This window comes from Mustelus asterias, chromosome 21 (genome assembly GCF_964213995.1).
Source record: "Mustelus asterias chromosome 21, sMusAst1.hap1.1, whole genome shotgun sequence".
Classification (NCBI taxonomy): Eukaryota; Metazoa; Chordata; class Chondrichthyes; order Carcharhiniformes; family Triakidae; genus Mustelus; species Mustelus asterias.
Window position 1 is genome coordinate 46526077 of NC_135821.1, and position 24065 is coordinate 46550141.

The following is a 24065-nucleotide window of genomic DNA, read 5'->3' on the forward strand; positions in this document are numbered from 1 at the left end:
CCATTGTCAACGTCACAAATGCTGAACATCAATGAGCAAAATAAAACAAATAAGGACATAAGAACTCGGAGCAGAAGTAGGCCATCTGGCCCCTTGAGCCTGCTCCGCCATTCAGTAAGATCATGGCTGATCTTTCTGTGGACTCAGCTCCACTTACCTGCCACTTACCCTTAATTCCTTTACTGTTCAAAAATTTATCTATCCTTGCCTTAAAAACATTCAACGAGGTAGCCTCAACTGCTTCACTGGGCAAGGAATTCCACAGATTCACAACCCTTTGTGTGTAAAAGTTCCTCCTCAACTCAGTCCTAAATCTGCTTCCCCTTATTTTAAGGCTATGCTCCCTAGTCCTAGTTTCACTTGTCAATAATAATAATAATAATTGTCAGTAATAATATTACTCCAGTTACAGGGAGTGGCATGATTCTAGATCTCAGTGGGATTCTGGATTGTATCATCGATTTTGTTTAAGATTGCTTTGGAGGGCAAAATCAGACCAGGCGCCATTTCCATCTGATCCTGCAGTTCAATGGACATTTCTATTTAAAATGTCAATCATAGAGGCTTTGTTGCATCTGAATGAAAGATGGAATGGAGGGGGGAACAGGGGGAAGGCTGAGACTGACATTTTAGTTAAATTTTTTTATGGGATGTGTACACTGCTGGCTGAGTCCAGCATTTATTGCCTATCCCTTACTGCATTTCCCTCATTGCCTATCCCCTACTCCATTTCGGAGGGCATTTGAGAGTCAACCACACTGCTGTGGCACCTGTAGGTCAGACCAGGCAACGTCGGCAGATTTCCTTCTCTAAAGGGCATTAGTGAATCAGATGGGTTTTTCCAACAATTGACAATGGTATTATGGTCATCAGTAGATTCTTAATTCCAGATATTTTTTGTTGAATTCAAATTTCACCACCTGCTGGGGTGGGATTCGAACTCAGCTCCTCAGATCATTAGCTGAGTTTCTGGATTAATAGTCGAGTGATAATACCACTAGGCCATTGCCTCTCTCTTCCTCCCCCTATGACAACAGTTTCATGGTCATACAGTTAATCATTAGGCTTTTAATGCCATATTTTAATTGAATTATTATTCAACCATCTGCCGTGGTGGGATTCGAACCCGAGTGCCCAGGGCATTACTCTGGGCCTCTGGATTGCTAGTCCAGTGATAATTGCACTGTGCCACTGCCACACACGAATGTGAAATTTAAAATGAATTACGGAAGATAAAAAATTGACCTAAGATAAGGGGGGCAATTCTCCCATCCTGCTGCACTTATCTTTTAGCCTAGCAGGCCGGGGATCAATGCATGGGACCTGCGCTGGGCGTCCCGCCCCGATAGTGTCTCCCAGTGCTAGATTTCCAGCAGCTTCAGCTCCCTGCCGGAAATCAGTGGGGAGCCGCATATATTGTTCAAATGGGAATTTAAATAGAATTTAAATAGAATTAGCGGGCTCGGGATAGAAATCCCCAAGTTGGCCGGCGATCGGGGGGGGGCTGGCAGTACGGGGCCACTGCGCATGCGCTGATCTCGGCACTGACAGATCAGTGTGTGCGCAGTGGCCTGCTCAGCGGGATGCTGCCGGCCTCTCCTGCGGGGATAGGTCCCACCCCCAGATTTTCAGCATGATTTACGCTGAGACGCTCTGCAGTGCACAGAACGTGGAAGATTAATTTTGAAATTCCCACTGGGAAAAAAAAACTGGGATTTACTCCAGTTTTCACGCGAATTTAACACTTGGAATTTCTTTGGGAGAATCCCGGCCAGTATCTTTTATAAAAGTGTTCCAGACAATTAAGCAAGACAAATTGTAACAGGAAAACAGCCTTTATATGTCGTGACATTGATGGAATAAGATTCCTGGTGCTGTAAGATTTAGTTATTTGGTCTCTTTGCAAAATAAAAATTGCATGTGGTCGTGGGTCTTGAAGCTGGCTCAAAAAGGTTTAGTTTGGATTGTTTCTGAAGGTTGTTTGAACCACTCTTCCTCTTCTCTGCTTTCAGCTTCAATGTGGAGCCAGGCTATGACTTCCTTCACATTTATGATGGACCAGATTCTCTCAGTCCTCTGATTGGCAGCTTTCAAGGCCCGCAGCTGCCTGACAGAATCGAGAGCAGCAGCAACAACCTTTTCCTGGCCTTTCGCAGTGACGCCTCTGTCAGCATGATGGGATTTTCTCTTCAATATACAGGTAACTCATTTTCATCCAGACAGATCATCGTGTTGGCAATATTTAACAAGAACGTGCTGGTTGTACCAAAGTCCCAGGGAACGCTTCCAAGTGTAGTGCTGGTGTGTGTGCGTGTGCAACCATGCATCGAAGTCTTTTTTAAAAAAAGATTGTATAAGAATAATAATTGAAGTGTCCTGTTGCCATCTGTCGTTCTTATTGTATTGCGATGTCTAAGGGATTATCTAGCATAGTTGGCTGATTCTTGATAGAATTGTGTGGGTGCAGATACAATTGACATCATGTTTAAAGAGAAGTTGCGTGGCAAGTTTGTTAACAGTGGGGTGAGGTGGGGAGACGGAAGATAGGGTTGGCAGTGTCATGACCGGGTAATCAGAAAAGGAACAATCAAAACCAAGATGGTAAGCAAAACTGTTTATTTATTATTTATGTCACAAGTAGGCTTACATTAACACTGCAATGAAGTTACTGTGAAAATTCCCTAGTCGCCACACTCCGGCACCTGTTTGGGTACACTGAGGGAGAATTTAGCATGGCCAATGCACCAAACCAGCACATCTTTCGGACTGTGGGAGGAAACCGGAGCACCCGGAGGAAACCCACACAGGCACGGAGAGAATGTTCAAACTCTGCAGACAGTGACCCAAGCCGGGAATCGAACCGGGTCCCTGGCGCTGTGAGGCAGCTGTGCTGACCACTGTGCCACCGCATCGCCCCTGGATTGCTGTTCGGTGATTGCTTGGAACTGGTTGCTCTCCTGTCTCTATGGCTGAGAGATGACAGGCGGAATTTTGTTGGGAGGGTAAGAGACCCACCATTGGAGGGGTGGCATCGGCAGATTAAGTGGACGGCAGCCCGCCTTGAGGAGCTGCCGGCCCAATCAGAGGGCTCTGTAGCCTCAGCTATGTCACTGCGAATGATGGCCAGTTCTCAGGCAGGAGTTCCAGGAGGAAGCACCCTCAAAAGAAAGGTGATGGGGGCCTCCAACACCAGGCAGGCAGAGTCTGGTGAAGGGGGTGGTCATGAGGCATCACCTGTTAGCGCACTCAGCATAAGAGCATCCAATTCCATCAGGTGGGGCATGGGGATGGTGGGGGTGCTTCCTCCATGAATCATGGAATGCTTATAAAGGAGGCATGGCAGCTTTCCCGCACATTGGCCAGCCCTTTCAACACAGGCAGACAGTGGCTAGCCTTTAGTTACCCACTTAGGTGGATCAGCTAACTTCCTGGTGGGTGTCCGAGCTGTGGTCTCAAAGAAATAGAGGGAAGCAACACATCACGGGTCAATATTCATTGCTATTAAACAAATGCACTATAGATCAGCACCTGAAATGGATTTTACATGCTTAACTCCTGCCATAAGGGCTGTTCGGAACAGGAAATGTTAAACTTGAGATAAAAGCAAAATACTGCAGGTGCTAGAATCTGAAACAAAAACAAAAAGTGCTGGAAACCCTCAGTAGGTCTGACAGCATCTGTGGAGAGAGAATAGAGCTAATGCTTCGAGTCTGGATGACTCTTCGTCAGAGCTATAAATCTAAATGTTAAACTTAGCTGCTCCCCTTGGGTACACATAAAAGTTCCCATGGCGCTACTTTGAAGAAGAAAAGGGGATTCCTGGTTAATGCTTATCCCTCAATCAACATCACAAAAACAAATCCAGAAGGAACTCTTCCAGTGTAGACAATACAAATATAACAAAACTTACTCCAACTTATAAATCAAAGAAAAGGTTGAATAAAGAAACTTCATTAACCCAAACTTGAGGCCCCGCCCTGGGCCATTCCAAGTAAAATAACAATTCCCAACAGGTTCTTATTTATACTGAGTCAGTTGGTCAGCTGATCATCACATCATTCTGTCTTTGGTTTCATGGTTTACTGGGACAGCTGACCCTTACAACCTGTTACCATTGGTCACATTACAACAGATCCAGTGCGATCATCAGTTACATTCTAACAATGAAGGCCATAAGCTGTGGAATTTAAGTGACTGAATTGTGTTCCAGTAACGCGTTGAGTTAAATAAACATGAGCTTGTTAATGTGAGGGAAATTACTGAGGTAATTGAAACAAGCTGACATTAGAACTGTGGAGGAGGTTTCCAAAAATGCTCTAAACCATGACGTGACTCACTGTCATACAAATGAGTACCGAAATAATGAGAATCTAGGGATTCTCTGAAAATGCAGTCATAATTCGTGATTTTAAGGACCTTGTTGCAGAGTGCAAAACATATTTGTGTTCAGTGTTTTTTCTTATTAAACAGGGATTTAATTGAAGTATCAGTTTACTCATGCCCTAATAAGGAATGCTGCTGAAAAACTGCAAAGAGCATGTGGCTTCAGAAAAGCTGCATACATCTTTTCGAAGAGAAATCCAGCTATTTTAAAACTTTGGGTAGAGGCAAGGTGGAAACAAAGTGCAAAGGAGGGGCAGATAAGAGGAAAGCGGGGGTGGTGAGATTTGTAGCAGGGTGACATGGTGACACAGTGATTAGCACTGCTGCCTCAAAGTGCCAGGGAATCCGGGTTCAATTCTGGTCTCAACTGTGTGGAGTTTGGACAATCTCCCTGTGTCAGGGTGGGTTTCCTCTGGGTAGTTCCATTTTCTCCCACACTCCAAAGATGTGCGGGTTAGGTGGATTGGCCATGCTAAATTACCCTTAGTGTCAGAGAGATTAGCAGGGTAAATAGGTGGAGTTGCGGGGATAGGGCCTGGGTAGGATTGTTGTCAGTGTAGACTTGATGGGCTGAATGGTCTCTACCTGCACTGTAGGGATTCTGTGACCCTATGTCTTGAAGCCTTAGCAAATTGAGATTTGGAGTGCTACCCAATTATATGTGGACCATTGACTAGATCGAACATGAGTATCCATTCCCCCACTCCAAAAACATGGCAGATTCCTCTGCTTAGAGCTTTTGATGATGCATTCATCCTTAACAGAAGCAAAATACCGTGGATGCTGGAAATCTGAAATAAAAACAAAAGTTGGAAATACTCAGCAGGTCCGGCAGCATCTGTGGAGAGAAACAAAGTTAATGACTAAGGGTAGGGGGTTTGGGGGGGGGGGGGGGAGTTGGGGGGGGGGGGAGTTTGGGGGGGGGGGGGGTGGTGGTTCGGCTGTTCATGCCGGTGGGATTCTCTGGTCCTACTGGCAGCGCACCCCCTCCCATGGGTTTCATGGCAACATGAGATGACATCAAAGGGAAATCCTATTGACAGCAGCAGGACAGGGGAATCCTCCACCAGTGAACAGTACGCCACCCCCCACCGCCAAGAAACACGTGGCTGGGAGGCCACAGAATTCCCTCCAAGATCTCTGTTTCTCTCATACCATTTTCCAGGCATTCTAAAGCAGGGTATAGGAGCATAGGTTGCTGGGGGTATATGTGCATAAGCCATTGAGGGTGGCAGGACAGATTCAGAGTAAGTTACTATAACATATGGTATCCTAGAATTTATTATTTGGGGCATAGAATACAGAAGCAAGTAAATTATATTAAACTTGTGTCAAACCCTGGTTCAGCCCCAATTGGCATATTGTATTCTGCTCTGAATGCCACACTTTGGCAAAGATGTGAAAACATTAGAGAGGATGCAGAAAAGATTCACCAAACTGCTTCCAGGGATGAGAAAATCAGTTCCAAACAGTTGAATATTGCTGCAAAGACATGCAAAGGGCACTAATTAGTTGGCCAGTCAACTGATTGGTTAAGGCATTGCCTTGGCTAAAGCAACAGGGAATGTTATAGCTCCCAGGTAATTCAAAAAAGGAGTAAAGCTTGAACATATTCCTTTGTTTGCAGGGAATGGGTTCCTGTCTATATCTGCGTATGTAGATTCTAGCAAGTGTGAATAAGCCATGTCACAGGCTTGGCTACGATCTTAAATTGGCTATTAGTGTAGCTATTAACGCACTCAGGATTGTTCTGCAAGTGCTGGCCAAATCCAGAATCAAATCTAATAGTGGGCATTTTGTTTTGGGTTTTGAGAGTGCAGGTTGGTTAAATATGGTTTGTCCTCTGCCTATTATGAACAACCAAAGGAACATACTGGGGCACGTGACCAATATACCTGGCTTCACACTGGCAGTAAAATTCAGATTGCGATAGGCAGAAGACCTTTTTGGAATGATGATAGTACCCTGTTAGTGGGAAAATATCACTTGCACAATCATTGCATAGTAACAATGTGAACCCGCTTGTTTCACCTGTCGTTCAAATTTTTAACCAATCGGAGTTGACTTGTGAATGTTGACTTGATTTTCCTCCTGTAGTATGAAATTTTGAGATCGTTTGAAATTTGGCACTCTTGTATTTGTCCCAGTGAGCACAAGACTAAAAGCTTCAGCAATATGTTTCTCTCTTCAGCAAAACTTCAATTTTGTAGGTAGATTGGAGAAGTTTTGCAGTGGCACAGTGGTTAGCACTGCTGCCTCACAGCACCAGGGACGCGGGTTCAATTCTGACCTCGGGTCACTGCCTGTGTGGAGTTTGCACATTCTCCCCATGTCCGCGTGGTGCTCCAGTTTCCTCCATTGGCCAAAGACGTGCGGGTTAGGTTGATTGGCCGTGCTAAATTGACCCGAGTGTCAGGGGGACTAGCAAGGTAAATATTTGGGGTTATGGGAATAGGGGCTGGGTGGGATTGGGGTCAGTGCAGACTCAATGGGCCAAATGGCCTCCTTCTGCACAGCAGGGATTTTATGATTCTCAGTTGGGACAGTTTGTCTTGGAGAAGAAATGGTTGAGAAGAGATTTGATAGAAATACTCAAAATCATGAGGCGCTTGGACAGGATAGGCAGGGTAAAACTGTTCACATTGCTGGAAGGATCAAGAACAAGAGGGCACAAAGTTAAGGTCATTTTCAAAAGATGCAAAGGTGACAAGAGGAAAAACTATTTTTACTCTGAGTGTTTGGGATCTGGAATGCACTGCCTGAGAGTGAAGTGTGGGCAGGTTCAGTTATTTAAGAGGGAATTGAATTATTATCTGAAAAGGAAGAATGTCAGGGCATTGGAGAGAAGGCAAGAAAGTGGCACTGGATGAATTGGTCCTTCAGAGAGCCAGCACACAAACAATGGGCTGAATGGCCTCTTTCTGTATTGTAACGATTCTGTGTGACGTACGAAGTGTTTCCAGGATTTTCTATATTCATCCTTACACAGAGTAGACAGTCGACGCTGTGTCAAGTGTGGCCTATTTTCCATCTTCAACTGAGACAATGACATTTTTTAAAAAGGTAAATCTTGAAACAGAGTTGTTTGGTGACATTTCATGTATAATCATCTCAATAGCATGACACTGCTTCCAGCCCTTATTGCTATGACCATCTCAGCACGAGGTCAAAGACAAACATATAGGAGGCAATTTTCCTATCCACAGCACATGCTGAGAAAATTATCCCTACTACCATAATTTGCCCTTGGGCGATAAGTAAATTACAGGTTGTCCAGCACAGGGTCAGCTTAAACCTTAACCTGGATCTCGTCCAGCTGCTTTCAGGTTTCTGCAGAGAAACATCAATTCAAAAGCAAAATACTGCAGTTGTTGGAAATTTCAGGCAAAATAGAAAATGCCGCAACTGCTCAGCAGGTCAGACAGCGCTTTGGAAATGGTCCCAGGCAGTGGTCTGGGATCAGTGAAGATGCAGGCCTCAGGTGAGTGAGGGCAGGATGGAGGTCTCCAAATTGGGGCTGCGGGAGATTACCCGTGCAATGGCAAAGGGTATTAATTGCATACTTAAGAGCCTCAATTCGAGACAAGGTGGGAAAGCCGTGCACAAGGCTTCCCGCCCCAAACTTAACCGGGGTAAAGACAGGGAGATGGTGGGGTCCCTACCTGGCACCCACCTGCCTGGTTAAATGCACCCACTCACCCTTAACCCGTAGGCAGTAATTTCCATCCAACACTTCAGGACGTGAGGAGCTTTGATCAGAATTTCTGTCCTGATGGAGAAGCATCATTTTCCTTCTCCTCCTTTATTCATGTTTGATTTTTCTTTCTGAATTTTGATATTTCTCCCCAGTATATATGGCATGATGGGGTTGCGATGATAGGGTGGGTAAAAAAAGTGGCTGCCAAGCCCTTCACAGTGCTACCCTTAAATTGGGCAATTTGTCGTCACACCCATTGAGATGGCGACTGCCTCTGTTCAGTAAACCCCAAGAACCGTTTGGCTTGGATTTCCAGCACAGACTCAACACTGTGCCGTGATCTTTTGGTAATCGTTGCATCCTTCCTGTGTAACAGTTTGAAGGTAAACAAGTGTCAGCTCCAGAGATTGGAGTCATTTCCACAAGTAAACACAGAAAAGGTTTATTTATTTCTGAACTGCTCTCGTAGCAGTACCTGTAAACAGTCTTGCTTGGATGTGTTCCTCACTTGCAATTAACAACCGTGGAAATGAGTTTGCTGGAGAGCACATTGGTAGCAGCTTTTAAAAAATGAAACACTTCAAGTCAAGTACCACTGTGCTTTTGCTTGCAACTTGGGACGCATGGAAATGCTCTGTTAGTATTGTATTTAATGGTAGTTGGACTGATGGAACCATTAAACACAGTAATAAGAATCACCTGTGGTACACCTCAAGAATTTTTCACAGCTCAGCTGTAAAAGTTTCTATTGCCTCTATTGCAGTGTTTACATAAATGAATGAAATGACTCTCACACGAAGTAAGTGCTCCTTCGCTCTCGCATCTGTGACATACTGCCACCGTGGGTTTGAACTCCTCAGCTCACCACAGTCTGAGTCAGTGCTGATGCTCCTGTTCAAATGGGTGCGATATTAAGCAGTTTAACGGAGCAGAGGCCTGTACCTGATCTGAATGGACATCCCGGCTACAAATAAATTGATTGAGTGCCTGGGTTAGGCAGTGTCATTTCAATATTAAAATGAAGATTCCAATTGTAGCTTTAATTCATTGACATCATTTAAATTCTGACAGTTGATTGGTTACGTCACCTGTGCGCAACTTATTGAGAGAATAACTTATAAATAGAGAATATAAGTTGTCACAAACTGTACACGTTTGTTAGCCAGATGCCTGAATTGAAATGAATTAGTTGCTCCTCTTGCTCCCTTCCATCACACCCCCCCCCCCCCCCTCCCACAACTCTGAGATTCAACAGCACGAGTGGCACAGTGGTTAGCACTGCAGCCTCACAGCGCCAGGGACCCGGGTTCGATTCCTGACTTGGGTCACTGTTTGTGTGGAGTCTGCATGTTCTCCCCATGTCTGTGTGGGTTTTCCTCTGGGTGCTCCGATTTCCTCCCACAATCCAAACGACATGCTGGTTAGGTTCATTGGCCATGCCAAAATCTCCCTATGTGTACCCAAACAGGTGCCGGAGTGTGGTGGCTAGGGGATTTTCACAGTAACTTCGTTGCAGTGTTAATGTAAGCCTACTAAAAAATAAACTTTAAACACCTGTCGGCCTTAACAACAGTTAAAATTAGCCCAAAATGTGACTCAACATGAACAAATGTTAAGGCTGAAGAAGGTCTCCTCCATTCTGGTACACCACTCAATTTTAAATGTAGTGTCCAACTCCTACCCCAGTAACACCCGACTAAGTAACACTATCAAATTATTTCCTTGAAGGGATCTCACTACCAGATCCTCTTTTTTAAAAGTTTAATTGTCAGAAATCCTGTGAGGGACAGAATCCAATTGCTTCGAATTACTTTTTATTCACAAATCCACCTTTTATTAAAACTGAGTTAACTTTGTTAACTCTTTCCATTCTTTACTTCCTTATTGTTTTTTATTGAAACGCCCTTTTCTCAAAAAGATAGGTGGGGGTGACTTGAATAGAAATTGTCTGTTTGAGTTTGAATTTTACAAAATAAATACTGATATGAATGGAATTAGCTCCCAGTGATCTTTCAGCTGTCACATTGTCTTTATCTCCTCTATTTAATTTGTGGTTCCTCTAATCTGTCATTGTCATTCAATGATAACTATGATTTCCATATATGTATAATAGGAAGAATCTTTAACCTCACCCCACTCTTCCCACAGGGTGAGTTCAGAGATGGGCAGGCTTGAAAATGACCACCAGCATGCTGATTTGATCTTGCTGTTGCGCCCCCACCGATATGACACCGGGCAGGGGAAAGACAGGGAGGCACCCTGCCTGATTTGGATAAGTGGCCAATTGACCTTATTAACAATTTTGTTGTCAGCTCATAACAGGCTGAGAGGGGCACCCAGCCATTGGCGTACAGGTGCCATTGGGTGAACACCGGTAGCAGAACAAGTGGACTGTACCCATTTTGGCAGCAGAGGGGATCATGACTCTCCAGGAATTATGGGACCACAGGGGAGCTGGGCATCCAGAGGTCATTGTGAAGGAGGTTGATGGACATGGGAGTGAAGTTTTCCGAGACTGGGTCAAGCAGCGATAAGGATCAACATCCTCAGGAGTAGTTGCAGAGCCCTGGAAATGGGGAGGCAGTGGAGAGGAACGAGTGGTAGAAAGGCAACGGAGTTCATCAAGTGAACCACCATAGAAAAAAACTACATGGACCTGTCAGAAACCAATGCCACACGAGGCTGCACCTATCTAGGCAGATGGTCACTGAAATTTGTGCCCTTGACCCAAAATATCTCACAACCCATAACACAGCTCACCATGCCATGTCAGTAGCTGTCAAATTTCTTTACCTCTGTCTCTTCCCAAGGCCAAGGATTAGCAGCAGACCTTGGTGGCATCTCATAGGTGGTAGCAGACCATAGCATCTCATTGATGCTCCAATTGCAAGACCTGAGGGGAGTGCCTTGTAGGTGCAAGGGAAGTGTGAGTCACTTCCAGCACTGAATTCTCTGTGTTGCAGGGCATCTTTGATTGCACCCTTATGACCACAGGAAGCGATTCCACTCCCTAAATATGCAGCTGATCTGTGACCATGAGGAGTTTCATGCATGTGGCAGCTCAATATTCTGGCAACTGCTATGATGCCTTTATTGTCCAGCAGTCTGGATACTTATTTTTCATTCATCTACGGGATGTGGGCATCACTGACTGAGCCCAGCATTTATTCCCCATCCCGAACTGCCCTCCATTTCAGAGGGCATTTGAGAGTCAATGTAGCTGCTGGCAGAGAGGCACAGCAAATATTTAATAATCCCTTTATGTAGGTGGATCATTTCAGTATCGCTGCACTTGCAATGGAAGCTTTGCTTATAGCGAGCATGAGGTGGAGATTGGGCTTGTTGAGATTGTTTCAGGGGGTGTGGATATCACGAGCTCGATGAGCATTGATTCCCTGTGTGTTGTCACATCTGCCCCCTGAAAATGCAGATTATCTGTGCAACACATATTGGTGAATTTACCCGACTGGATCCACTCTCATTTGTGTGGTGTTGTGTCCACTAATTGAGCCCTGGTTAATTCTAGACTGATTACGTACCATGCTTGTGGAAATTAAGAAAACCTCACCCCTGCATGCTGGAAGTTGCAGCGAGTAGTTTAACTAAACAGTTGTTCTCAATTGTTGGGACTACATAAGGAGTCATTTTTTAAAAGTTCATTTACGGGATGTGGGTGTCGCTGGCTAGGCCAGCATTGATTACACATCCCTTGGTGGCGATGAGCCACCGCCTTGAACCACTGCAGTTTGATGTGTAGGTTTTTATTAATTTGTGAGACATGGGCGAAGCTGACTGGTCAGCATTTATTGTCCATCCCTAGCTGCCCTTGGAGAGCAGTTGAGAGTCAGCCACATTGCTTTGGATCTGGAGTCACTTGTAGGCCAGTCCAGCTAAGGACTGCAGATTTCCTTCCCTGAAGGACATTAAAGCCAGATAAGTTTTTACAACAATTGACAATTGACAATGACTTTTCAATTCCAGATGTTTTTTTCAATTCAAATTTCACTATGCTGTGGTGAGATTTGAACGCGGGCCCTCAAATCTTGTCCTGGGTCTTTGGATTACTAGTCCAGTGACAATGCCAGTATGTGCTGCTGCATCCCAGTGCTCTTCATGCCACCAGCTGAACTTATGAATAGATTCTATGGGACAAGGAATATCCCGAGAAGACGTGACCATTCACTCTATTATGTGATTTCCAGACAGAGCCACAGTGACGCTACAAACAAGGACCACCATGGAACAGCAGGTTCTGGTGTCTGGATCGATTAGGTGGTGGCCTGCAGTAAACTCTTGCAAGGGTCTCGCATATTGTGGCCATCTGCTGTGTTCTCCTTAATATGGCCTTCCAGAGAGATTGTGAGCCTTGTGAAGAAGGCAAAGCTCTGGAAGGATATAGTTGAGGGGTGGCCAAACTTTCAAAACCTTAGTACTGCTTACGATAATCGCCAGACGTTCGAGAAGCACAAGGCATGGACCACCGATACAGACACGCTATTACTCACATCATCCCTGACACGGGTCGTTTGCATTGGAACCCTCCCAATGGGCCCCCCTGCCGGACCCCTGACGTGCCCTTCCCATCGGGAGCCTCCTTGCTTGTGATTCCAGAGGCCCTGTCTCTCCATCCAGCTCCATGGCCCGAGGGGCACTGCTCACAGCTGCCTTTCCAACTTTCACATCTTCCTGTCCACTGCTGCCATCCTTCTCATCCAGTGCCAGATGTTCCAACCAGACACAAGGACCTGCCAGATGTTCCAACCAGACACAAGGACTTACCAATATGAGTGTACCTGCACTGGTGGAAGGTATACTTGTTTGATCTGACAGTGCTGGCTCTGCTGTCTCAGATGCCTGTAATACTTCTGGTGATGTGACAGTGTTCTGGTGCTCATCTTCCTCAACTGACTCTTTGGGAGAAACATGAAGTAGATCCTGAGAACTAGCCATTGACAGCAGAAGCCTCAACAGTGCTGAGTCTTTTGACATGCTGTCTTATGAGGAGGAATGTATGCAACTCCTTTTGTATATCATTTTTGATTCATTCATGGGACATGGGTGTTGCTGGCTGGTCAGCATTTATTGCCCATCCCTAGTTGCCCGAGGGAAGTTGAGAGTCAACCACATTGCTGTGGCTCTGGAGTCACATGTAGTAGGTCAGACCAGGTAAGGATGGCAGATTTCCTTCTCTAAAGGGCATTGGTGAATCAGATGTTTTTTTCCAACAATCGACAATGGTGTTATGGCCATCGGTAGATTCTTAATTCCAGATATTTTTGTTGAATTCAAATTCTACCATCTGCCGTGGCGGGATTCGAACCTGGATCTCCAGAACATTAGCTGAGCTTCTGGATTAATAGTTGAGTGATAATACCACTAGACCATCGCTTCCCCCTTTTTTTCACCTTCTTCTCTAGTTAGACCTCCATTGCACATTTTGTTCTTACAGGGTGAGCGTGATGATTTCCATCATTTGCTTTCCCCAGGGCAGCCACAATAACCAGCTGGGGCGACTCCTCCTCCATTGTGAATCCTCTCCCTTGAATCATGTGTCTTCACCCTCAGCAAAGACAAAAGAGAGTGGATAAGATATTATTGACCTCTCTGACCAATGCCAGTGGCTCATTTATGTTAGTTGCATATATCAGTGCTGCCATTTCCTCAACAGTGCTTTGGGGATTGCTGAGGGGGTCACTAATTACCCTTGGCACATACTTTTCCCACGTTCAGGGGCACCATGGACCCTTAGGTTGCTCAGCTGGAAGTTGCAGACCTCGGAGACCAGTCATCTGGGTCTCTTTTTGCACTCAGCTTACCAGAGCGGAGAAAGTCATTGAACCTCCTGGTTGGTCTATACTCTATTCGTGCTGCTCAGTTCCTGTCACCTCTGACCAGACCTGCTTTCTTTCACTGGGTGACTTTCCCTTGCTACACTCTGAAACTAGAGCCTCCCTCCTAATTCCCTCAAGTGGCACTACAACTTCTGCATCTGTGAAGAGTGGAGTGGCCTTGCCACAAGTGCTTGGCCTCCGGCTCTCCTCCTGTTGCTTTGGGGTTTGCACCCTGCTTCAAAATGGCTGCTGTGGTAAGCACTGTGATGGCGCCTTTAGAAATTGCGCTTTCATCGTCTTGTGTCAGGTGTTGTTTATTGGCTGCCAAACCTGCCATCCAACTAATTAACAACCCCTGCCAAAATCATGGGCTGTTGCCGTACCCCAACCCCCCCACAAGGTCAAGACCTGCAAATGGTCCGGATGTCAATTGCTGACCCTGGAGCAAAATTCTGCTCAACGGGCAGGATTTTCCGGCCGAGTTTGTCCCACCCAAGACCGGAAAATCCCACCTGAGGTCAACGGACCTTTGCATGATCCGTGTCCCACCCGTTACGACTCGCGTGGTGGGCAGGATGGGGAAATTCTACCCAATATCTTTAATGAAGCAATCATGCTAAGAAGCTACCCAGAGAAGAAACAAATACAAAGCAGTGGAGGAAGAGTTAGGAGAGACAGCCAATGTTTTGTTGTTCGGGAGATTTTTACAGATGGAGGAAAGCAGCAGGATGAAGGGGTTATAACAGGGTGTCCCGGAGAGTAGGCAACAGCTAAAGGCACTCCCATCAATGGTGGAGCAGTAGAGGGAATGCTCAGACCCCCAGAGCAGGAGGAGGGCTGAAGACACATGTTGAGAGTTCACAGTGTAAGAGATTGCAGAAGCAAGTGAAGTTAGACTTTGGAGGAATTTGAAATTGGGATGAAGATTTGAATTTGATCTGTTGATGGCAAGGCATACCTGTCTATGTTAGGTACACATGGATGTGGGGACATTTCAGAAAGGATTTTACAATCTGTAAAGTGCCTGTGGACATCCTGTCGTCATGAAAGACACTACGTAAACATGTCTCATTTGTTATGATTGTTCCCCCATCTCCACCAAACCCACTTGCCCCACTCCCGGACTAACATGCAGGGAAGTTGTATTTGACAGCTGGACAGGTGAGTGCCATTGAGTTGTAGCTCATATTATCTGGGAAATGTCTGGTTAGATGCAACTATTTTGTTTGAGTTCTTTGTGCTGTTGTATTACAAATTGTCTTTCATAATACAGTAGCAGAATGGACATAACCTTTCCAGAGTTTGAACGTCAATGGAATAAGTTTTTACAAAGAAATAAACAGCCAAGTAATTAACAATTTCAATGCATTTTTTTCTAATTAAAGAAAACCCCAGAGAATCTTGCTTTGACCCTGGAACAATCAAGAACGGCACAAGGGTCGGAACGTACCTCAAGCTCGGATCCACAGTGACCTTTTACTGTGACAGCGGCTATGAGATTGTTGGTTATTCAACTTTGACTTGCATCATGGGAGGAGATGGAAAACCTTCCTGGAACAAACCCGTTCCATCCTGTTCAGGTAACTGCACTCCAAGTGGAAAGTGTCAGTCTCGATATGTATGTACAAAATGCAGCTTGCAATGGCAGGTCACCATCATGCTGGAAGGAAAAATGTCAATATTTTAATCCTCTCTTTCTTCCCCTCTGCTGTTCCATTTTACAATGCTTTTTCTTTCCAGTTTTGCAAAGGCCAACATGGCGTACACCATTAGTGTCCAGGTACCTGGACAAGTTATTTCTTCTCAATGAATGTCCACAGCCAATTCATCACACTGGCTTGCTTTCACTCTCTTATTTTTCACACAATGATTACATTCTCATCAACTCCCTGAAAGACATGGTTGGTATTAAAACCTCATTATAGAATTCACGGTAGAGACTTTTCAATGATTTTTTTTGTCTTCAGCATATTTGTATTGATCTTGTGGAACAGATCTTCCTTTATACAACCCGCCCAGTTTTTATTCTGTGATAAAAAATGGCACAGTGGTTAACACTGCTGCCTCATAGCGCCAGGGACCCAGGTTCGATTCCCGGCTCGGGTCACTGTCTGTGTGGAGTTTGCACCTTCTCCGTGGGTTTCCTCCGGCTGCTTCGGTTTCCTCCCACAGTCCAAAGATGTGCCGGTTACATGGATTGACCATGCTAAATTGTCCCTTAGTGTCAGGGGGACTAGCTAAGGTAAATGCATGGGGTAATGACGATAGCACCTGGGTGGAATTGTGGTCAGTGCAGACTTGATGGGCCGAATGGCTACCTTCTGCATTGTTGGATTCTATGGATTTGCAAGCCAGTTGAGTTCGACAATGGGCGTGTGATGAGCTGGGCCAGATTTCTATTGATGCGGTGAATGCAAACATTGATGCCCTTTTGCTGTGTTTGTTTGTGTCAAGGGCTATTACTGGACAAGAGAATCAGGGTTGACACACACATCTATGCGTAGGCATGCTCGAAAGTATTCTCTTGGTTAAAGGTCGAATAGCAAATGTTCATTCTCTGTTAAGGGAACTATACTGATTTGGTGGAACACAATCTTGCATATGAGAAAGATATTAAAAGTAAAGTAAAGTTTATTTATTGTCACAAGTAGGCTTACATTAACACTGCAATGAAGTTACTGTGAAAATCCCCCAGCCGCCTCGCTCCGGTGCCTGTTTGGGAATATTTGGTGTCTGAGGGAATATTTAGCATGGCCAATGCACCTAACCAGCACATCTTTCAGACTGTGGGATGAAACTGGAGCACCTGGAGGAAACCCACGCAGACATGGGGAGAACGTGCAATCTCCGTACAGACATGACCCAAGCCGGAAATTGAACCCAATTCCCTGGCGCTGTGAGGCAGAGGTGCTAACCACTGTGCCATCGTGCAAGCCAGGAATAAAAACCATACAACCAAATGTTGGTAGGTGGGTTTCATAAAACAGCTCAAAAATAGTTATGAAACTGCAGCCAGAATCATAGAATCCCTACAGTGCAGAAGGAGACCATTTGGCCCATCAAGTTTGCACCGACCGCAAACCACCCAAGCCCTCTCCCCGTAATGCCTATTTACCCTTGTTTGTCCACCTGACATTAAGGGCCAGCAAACATCAGAAAACCAATCAATTGTTTCACTCAGGAGATCATTTTGCAAAGGGTTACCAGTGGCAAGCATTATTTTCTGAATTTTCTAAAAGTAATATTTCTGATCCAATCACATCACATATTAATAATTCATGTTGAGTGACTAACCTTACGGTACAGTTGCCTCTATAGTGTTTCACACTCCTGTGATGATTTCTTTCTTTGGGTTACTCATTTCAGAGGCTTAAACCTACAGTTCCAATGCTCCCCTAAGCTTCATTTTTGGAAATGAGGCTTTGCTATCCTTTTATTCCCCCATACAATGAGGCTTTATCCGGCATCTGCAACATGCTGCACTTTCTTCAAGTTTTAATTTTGTATATTTTCGTCTGATTTGAATTATTTGACATTTGTTTCTGCTCCGTTACTGACTGAAGTGTCTAATATTCATTCCGTGCTATTTTTTAATCAGGCGTTTCTCCTCTTGAAAAATTAAGTGACTCAAGTCATGAGCAATAGTGCACTCGTTTAAATTTAATGTTTTTATCTGGAAGTTCTAATGATGCTGTAATGCACTCTTGTAATGAGAAAACAACATCCTCTGTGTCACTCCGTGGAATACCACAGAAGAACAGGCTATTATATGGAGAATAGTTTGAATTTGGAACATAAATGGCATGAAAATAAAAAGCACTGTTTTTTAATAATTTTAACCTGCCATTTTACGCTGATTCCTTACATTGACTTGTTTATTGTGCAAGTCAATGTTTATTATGCGCTATTAGAATCAGAATTCTTTCATCATCTAAATTTTGATCTGACCATTCTACCTGAATATAATCTTTGAAAGATACGATTAGGTAATTTTATTATATTTATTCATTAAGAATCCTAATTATCCTTTTAACCCCAGTTTCCTAATAACCCAATAATCCGAGTACATTTAGTTTCTAAGCATAATTAAATTTAGCACATTGGAAAAATTAAGGCGAGAAATATCTGTTGGTAGTAATAAATACATGATTTCATACTTTGCAATGTCATTGTTTTGTGTGCACTTATAACATCAGAGTTAACTAATTTTGAAGTAAACTGGCTAGCATGTCGGCACAAGGGTAGACCATATAACCCTCCGAGCCTGTTCTGCTATTCAATGAGGCCATCGGTGGGATCTTCTGGTCCTCTCCGCCGGCGGGGTTTACCAGTGCTGCCAAAGTCGATCACCTTCTGGCTGGCTCACGTAAGAACAGGTGAGCAGAAGATGGGAATGAAAGGCAACAATTGGAAGTAACGATCGCACATGGATTACCATGTTATGCTTCAATTTAAATAGCTAGAAAGTACCCGGATTAGGATTTCTTAATGCATAATGTGTTGCCAGTCAAAGAGAAGCCCCACTACCCTAAACTACATTGGGCGATTGGTGCATTTTATCTCATTTTTGAAAGAGTTTTCTGCTTTATTTTCCAGCACCATGTGGAGGTCAGTACTCTGTATCGGAAGGTGTGATTTTATCTCCAAACTACCCGAAGAACTACACTGGTGGACAGACATGTTTATATTCCATTATTGTGCCGAAAGACTATGGTATGGACACCTCTCTCATTGAAACAACCTTACCCAAATTAAATGAGTCCTGATCATCTATACAAGAATAGGGTTCACCTTTGACAGACATGGGGCAGCATGGTGGCACAGTGGTTAGCACTGCTGCCTCACAGCGCCAGGGACCCGGGTTCAATTCCAGCCTCGTTCTCCCCGATTCTACGTGGGTTTCCTCCGGGTGTTCTGATTTTGTCCCACACTCCAAAGATGTGCAGGTTAGGTTGATTGCCCCTTGGTGTCAGGGGGATTAGCAGGATGAATACGTGGGGTTACGGAGATTGGGCCTGGGTGGGATTGTTGTCAGTGCAGGTCTGAGGGCCGAATGGCTTCCTTCTGCACTGCAGGGATTGTATGTTCTATATTATTATAATGATAACCCGCTGAGAAGATGCATTTTCCATGCAGTACTTCTGTTCTTTTGGCTGTTATTGTGCAATTATTTCCCGATTTATCCTTCCCTTGTTAAATTATTAAATTAGCTTTGTGTTCATAAAAGACTCATCAGTGAGTCATTCTTTAATCATATTATCTGTATCCGAAAAACTACTACTTTCTCCTTTTCTCAGTCCTTGCGCAGACATATAAGTCATTGGAACATTGTTGAGGACTGTTAATTGAATTCATTTATGTATTTTTTATTTGTCTTGTTGATGGGTATTGCTCTAAATCAATCTTTTTATACACTAATGCTGAGAGGCTTGAAAATATCACGACATAAAACAACTCTAATTGATGTTGGAATTTTAACCTGTCAATGTCTCTTTGCCTAATGAATGTGTTGTCTTTTCCTCCTGTGCAGTGGTATTTGGTCAGTTTACGTATTTTCAAACAGCTCTCAATGATGTGGTGGAAGTGCATGATGGCCCAACCCAACATTCGCGGCTCCTCAGCTCACTCTCTGGCTCACACACAGGTAATTCCATATCACTGGCTACAAAAATCACATACACACAACACGCTTTTTTGGAGTACAATTGAAAGCCACCCTATACTCCATTAATTCAAGGGTTTAAAAGTGGAAAATGACAAGGGAGTGCATTACAGAGCTGCAACAAGCCCTACGCAATGAAATATTGTTCCAGTGCACTTTCGATCACCCAGCACAGTACAAGTGATTGGTGCAGCAGCAGCATAGTGAGTGATGAATGCAGTAACTGTACAATAAGAGTACACCACTATTATCATTGAGTATACTTAAGATAAAGAGAGACAGAAGTTTGGTTTCTCAGGGAATGCAGAATATGAGGAGTGAGCGTGAAATAACTCCTCCAATGCCAGTGTCCCTTCACCAGATAAAAGCAAATTACTGCGGATGCTGGAATCTGAAACCAAAAGAATAAAAATGCTGGAAAATCTCAGTAGGTCTGGCAGCATCTGTGAGGAGAGAAAAGAGCTGATGTTTCGAGTCCAGACGACCCTTTGTCAAAGCTTTGTCAAAGGGTCATCTGGACTCAAAATGTCAGCTCTTTTCTCTCCTTACAGATGCTGCCAAACCTACTGAGATTTTCCAGCATTTTTTTTTCTTTTGGTCCCTTCACCAGATTCCTTTCACTTCCAAACTCAAGTGCATTCCTGAGAGCGCTACAGGTACAAAGTCAGAATCCCTGGTGTCAGTAGCTCTGAAACATCTCTCTCTCTATATATATATTATTTATATATTTAGGCGAGATTTAATTAGGCAAGCAATGGTTACCTCAATCAGGAAGCCCGTACACTAAGAGGCCAACCTCAGAGGTCTCATTGAGGTCATTCCAGAGCAGTAAAGTGGAGTTAAGACAGAAGAGAACCCATATTCATATTGAATGGCAAAATAGGCTTGAGGAACAAGGTGGTCTACTCCTGCTCCTACTTCTTAGCTTCCATGATTTCTGTAACAAATCTTTTCAAAGCGCAGTTATTCCAATCCAATTAATTGTTTAATTAAAGGGCCATATTGCTGATATGGACAGGAATACGATGTAAATGTGTGCTGGAAAACACAATTGCAGAAAAAAATAAAAATGGTTCAAACAGAACGTGAGTGTTCCAGAAGGATCTGATTTTGCTGGTTCTATCAGCATAGGCAATGTTTCGTAAGCACGCACATTCCAGAGTTCAACCTTAAGTCTCTTGTGAGCTAGAATTTTCAGAAAGAATTTTAGTTTAAACAAGTAATTTAAACTCCTCAATCTGACCTCCTTTACGGTCTCAACCTGCATAGTGTACAGTCATGGCCTGCACAAGCAGCATGCTTTTACCACACTCAGTTAATCGTGACCTTCTTCTCTGTTCATTGCACACTGCCCAGTCTGAAACTGGAGAATTAATTACATCTATCTAAGACCTGAATGCCCAGCCAAATAATCACACACAGATGCTGCCAAATAAAATATTCGCTGTGGCCTTTGAGAGGTGCCTGGATACATCACATACAGTTACGTTGAAACTGGTTTTAAAATTGATAACTGTTTTCATGGTTAGCCTATGCAGTGTCTATAAATTTAGATTTCCCAATGTCCAGCGCTTGTTGAGCAGAAATTTCCTCCAATTAGTAATTGGGAAGGACAAAACCATTGGGTAGGATTTTCTGAACTCCCACCCCACAGGGATTTTTTGCAGTGGTAGGTGGCCTGTCATTAGCTGGCGGCAGTATCTTCTGGTCCCACCAATGTTGACGGGATTTCCTATTGTTCACGCCCTCCGCTGTCGGGGTACCCATGGCAGGGGATCAACGTCGGCGGGTGGGACGATTATGCCAGTGGGAATGATCAGAAAATCCCACCCGTTATCTTCAGTCCCCCACCATAAACTCCATTCTAGCCCTCTCCCTGGCTGACCGTTCACAAGCTTGGTGACCGTCCAGCCACACATTATACATTCATAGAATCCCTACAGCGTAGAAAGAGGCCATTCGGCCCATTGAGCCTGCACCAACAACAATCCCACCCAGGCCCTGTCCCTGTAACCCCATGTATTTTACCCTGCTAATCCCCCTGACACTTGGGGTCAGTTTAGCATGGCCAATCAACCTAACCCCGTGGGAGGAAACCGCAGCACCCAGAGGAAACCCATGTAGACACAAGGAGAAAGTACAAATTCCACACAGACAGTCGCCCGAGGCCGGAATTGAACCCTGTTCCTGGCACTGCGAGGCAAGAGTCCTAACCACTGTGCCACCACACCGCATCACTCAGACAACCTGCTTCCACCTCCATAACATCAGTTACTCCATCTCTGCCTCAACCCATCTGGTGCTGAAATCCTCAACCATGCCATTGTTACTGAAAAAGTGGCCTATTAGTGCACTGTTATCCAGCCTCCACAAACTTGAGGTCATCCAAAATTCTCCTGCCCATGTCTTAACTCGCAGCCAGTCACATGCACCCATCCATCACCACTATGCTCGTTGGCATTCATTCCAGTATATTAACTGGGGCATGGGGCAGCACGGTGGCACAGTGGTTAGCACTGCTGCCTCACAGCGCCAGGGGCCCAGGTTCAATTCCTGGCTTGGGTCACTGTTTGTGCGGAGTACGCACGTTCTCCCCATGTCTGCATGGGTTTCCTCCGGGTGCTCCGGTTCCCTCCCACAGTCTGAAAGACGTGCTGGTTAGGTGCATTGGCCATGCTAAATTCTCCCTCATGTACCCGAACAGGCGCCAGAGTGTGGCGACTAGGGGATTGTCACAGAAATTTCATTGCAGTGTTAATGTAAGACTACTTGTGACAATAATGAACGAACTTTAAATTATCTCCCCTTCCAGCATTGCCTCAATTTTAAAATTCTCATTCTTTTTAAATTTCTGGGCCTCACCATCCCGATCTCTGTAACTTCCTTCAGCTGCACAATGCCGCGAGACGACTGCGGCCCCCAATTCTGGCTTCTTCTGCATCCCCTATATTGATTACTTCACCATTGGCGGCTATACTTTCTGCGAAAGCTCTGAGCTAAGGAATTCCCTCCGTAATCTTTTCTCTCTTGTGTTTCAACTCGCTCTTTTCCGAAAACACACTCGTCAAAGTCCACCTCTTTGACCAAGCGTTTGGTCTGCTCTCCTCACAGCTGCTGATGTGGCTCAGGGTCAACTTTTGTTTGCTAATATTTTTCTGAAGTCCCTTCTGCTGTTTAAAATGCGAATTGTTGTTATCAAGGTGAGATGTATCAGTTCTGGCAAAGGAAAAGCTTTATCCTTTGTTGGCAACTGACGTTATGTGCAAACACTTTTAGTTTGAATAGAAATAGGAAGGTTCAAAGTAAAGCTCACATGATCAGACTGCGCCAGTCTGAATCTATGTAGTTCATTCATTAAGTGACTGTCCTGTCTGGAGACAATACACATCTCTTTAACCTGTGCTTAATGCTCCCTCCACCCACATTGTCTGTATCTTTAGGACCTGGTTGGTTGTAGGGATTCGCATTCTAATCAGTATTCTGTAACTTGATTTTGTGTCTCTGTGCCCTGTTTGAGAGCACATTTCCACTCCATTTGACGAAGGAGCAGCGCTCCGAAAGCTAATGGTATTTGCTACCAAATAAACCTGTTGGACTTTAACCTGGTGTTGTTAAAAGTCTTACTGTGTTCATTCATTAAACGATAGTTTCTCCAAATTCAGTCGGTAATGTCACTAATTTGTGCTGATTAATGGATAATTTTGCGCTGTCTACCCGTGTTCATTGCCAACTGGACTATGAACACCTAAACTCACTTGATGTTGGATCATTGGAGCTGTTGAGAGGAGACTTCATTCCAGCAGCCTCCATGAAGTCCTTGGGACAGAAACAGTTATGTATTCAGCAAAAGACATTGGGAATGAGACCAGTACAAGCTGTTAAGCATGGATCCTTCTTTACTATTTATTCTCTTCCGAGCAGACCCCCTCTGCTCATATATGCACGTGTACGCTATGGTATCAGGCTGAGCAAAACACACAAAGCAATTTTCAGGACACGACTGTCCGCTCCTGAATCAATCTCATTCTAGATAAAGAAGACAGCTTCATCTCCTGTGTCGCTCAGTCCCTGATAAATGCTGTTGAGTTGAATCCTGACATTTCCCATTGGTTTGTTTTCCCACTTGGCTGTGACAATCTGAGGTTTAGAAGCACAACTAGTGCCACCTTTTGTTGATCCTGGGACTCTCATCAGTACAACCAATCATGGTGGCACAGTTGTTAGCACTGCTGCCTCACAGCGCCAGGGACCCGGGTTCAAATCCGGCCTCGGGTGACTGTGTGGAGTTTGCACATTCTCCCCGTGTCTGCTTGGGTTTCCTCTGGCTGCTCTGGTTTCCTCCCACAGTCCAAAGATGTGCGAATTAGGTGGATTAGTCGTGTTAAATTGCCATTTGGGCGATTTGCGGGGTTAATGTGTGGGGTTACGGGGATTGGGTGGGGAGTGGTCCCGAGTAAGATGCTCTGCCAGAGAGTTGGTGCAGACTTGATGG

The 24065-nt window shown here is 44.6% G+C and overlaps 1 protein-coding gene across 1 annotated transcript in view; it reads left to right on the forward strand.

Annotated features, from left to right (window-relative positions):
- The window catches only part of csmd2 (CUB and Sushi multiple domains 2), a 1866499-nt gene that overhangs the window by 1535120 nt on the left and 307314 nt on the right, over nt 1-24065 (forward strand). Inside the window, exons 29-32 of the mRNA XM_078237109.1 lie at nt 2013-2200; nt 15297-15491; nt 18508-18624; nt 19442-19555. Coding sequence (XP_078093235.1) covers nt 2013-2200; nt 15297-15491; nt 18508-18624; nt 19442-19555 — 614 coding nt within the window. The remainder of the gene's footprint in view (nt 1-2012; nt 2201-15296; nt 15492-18507; nt 18625-19441; nt 19556-24065) is intronic.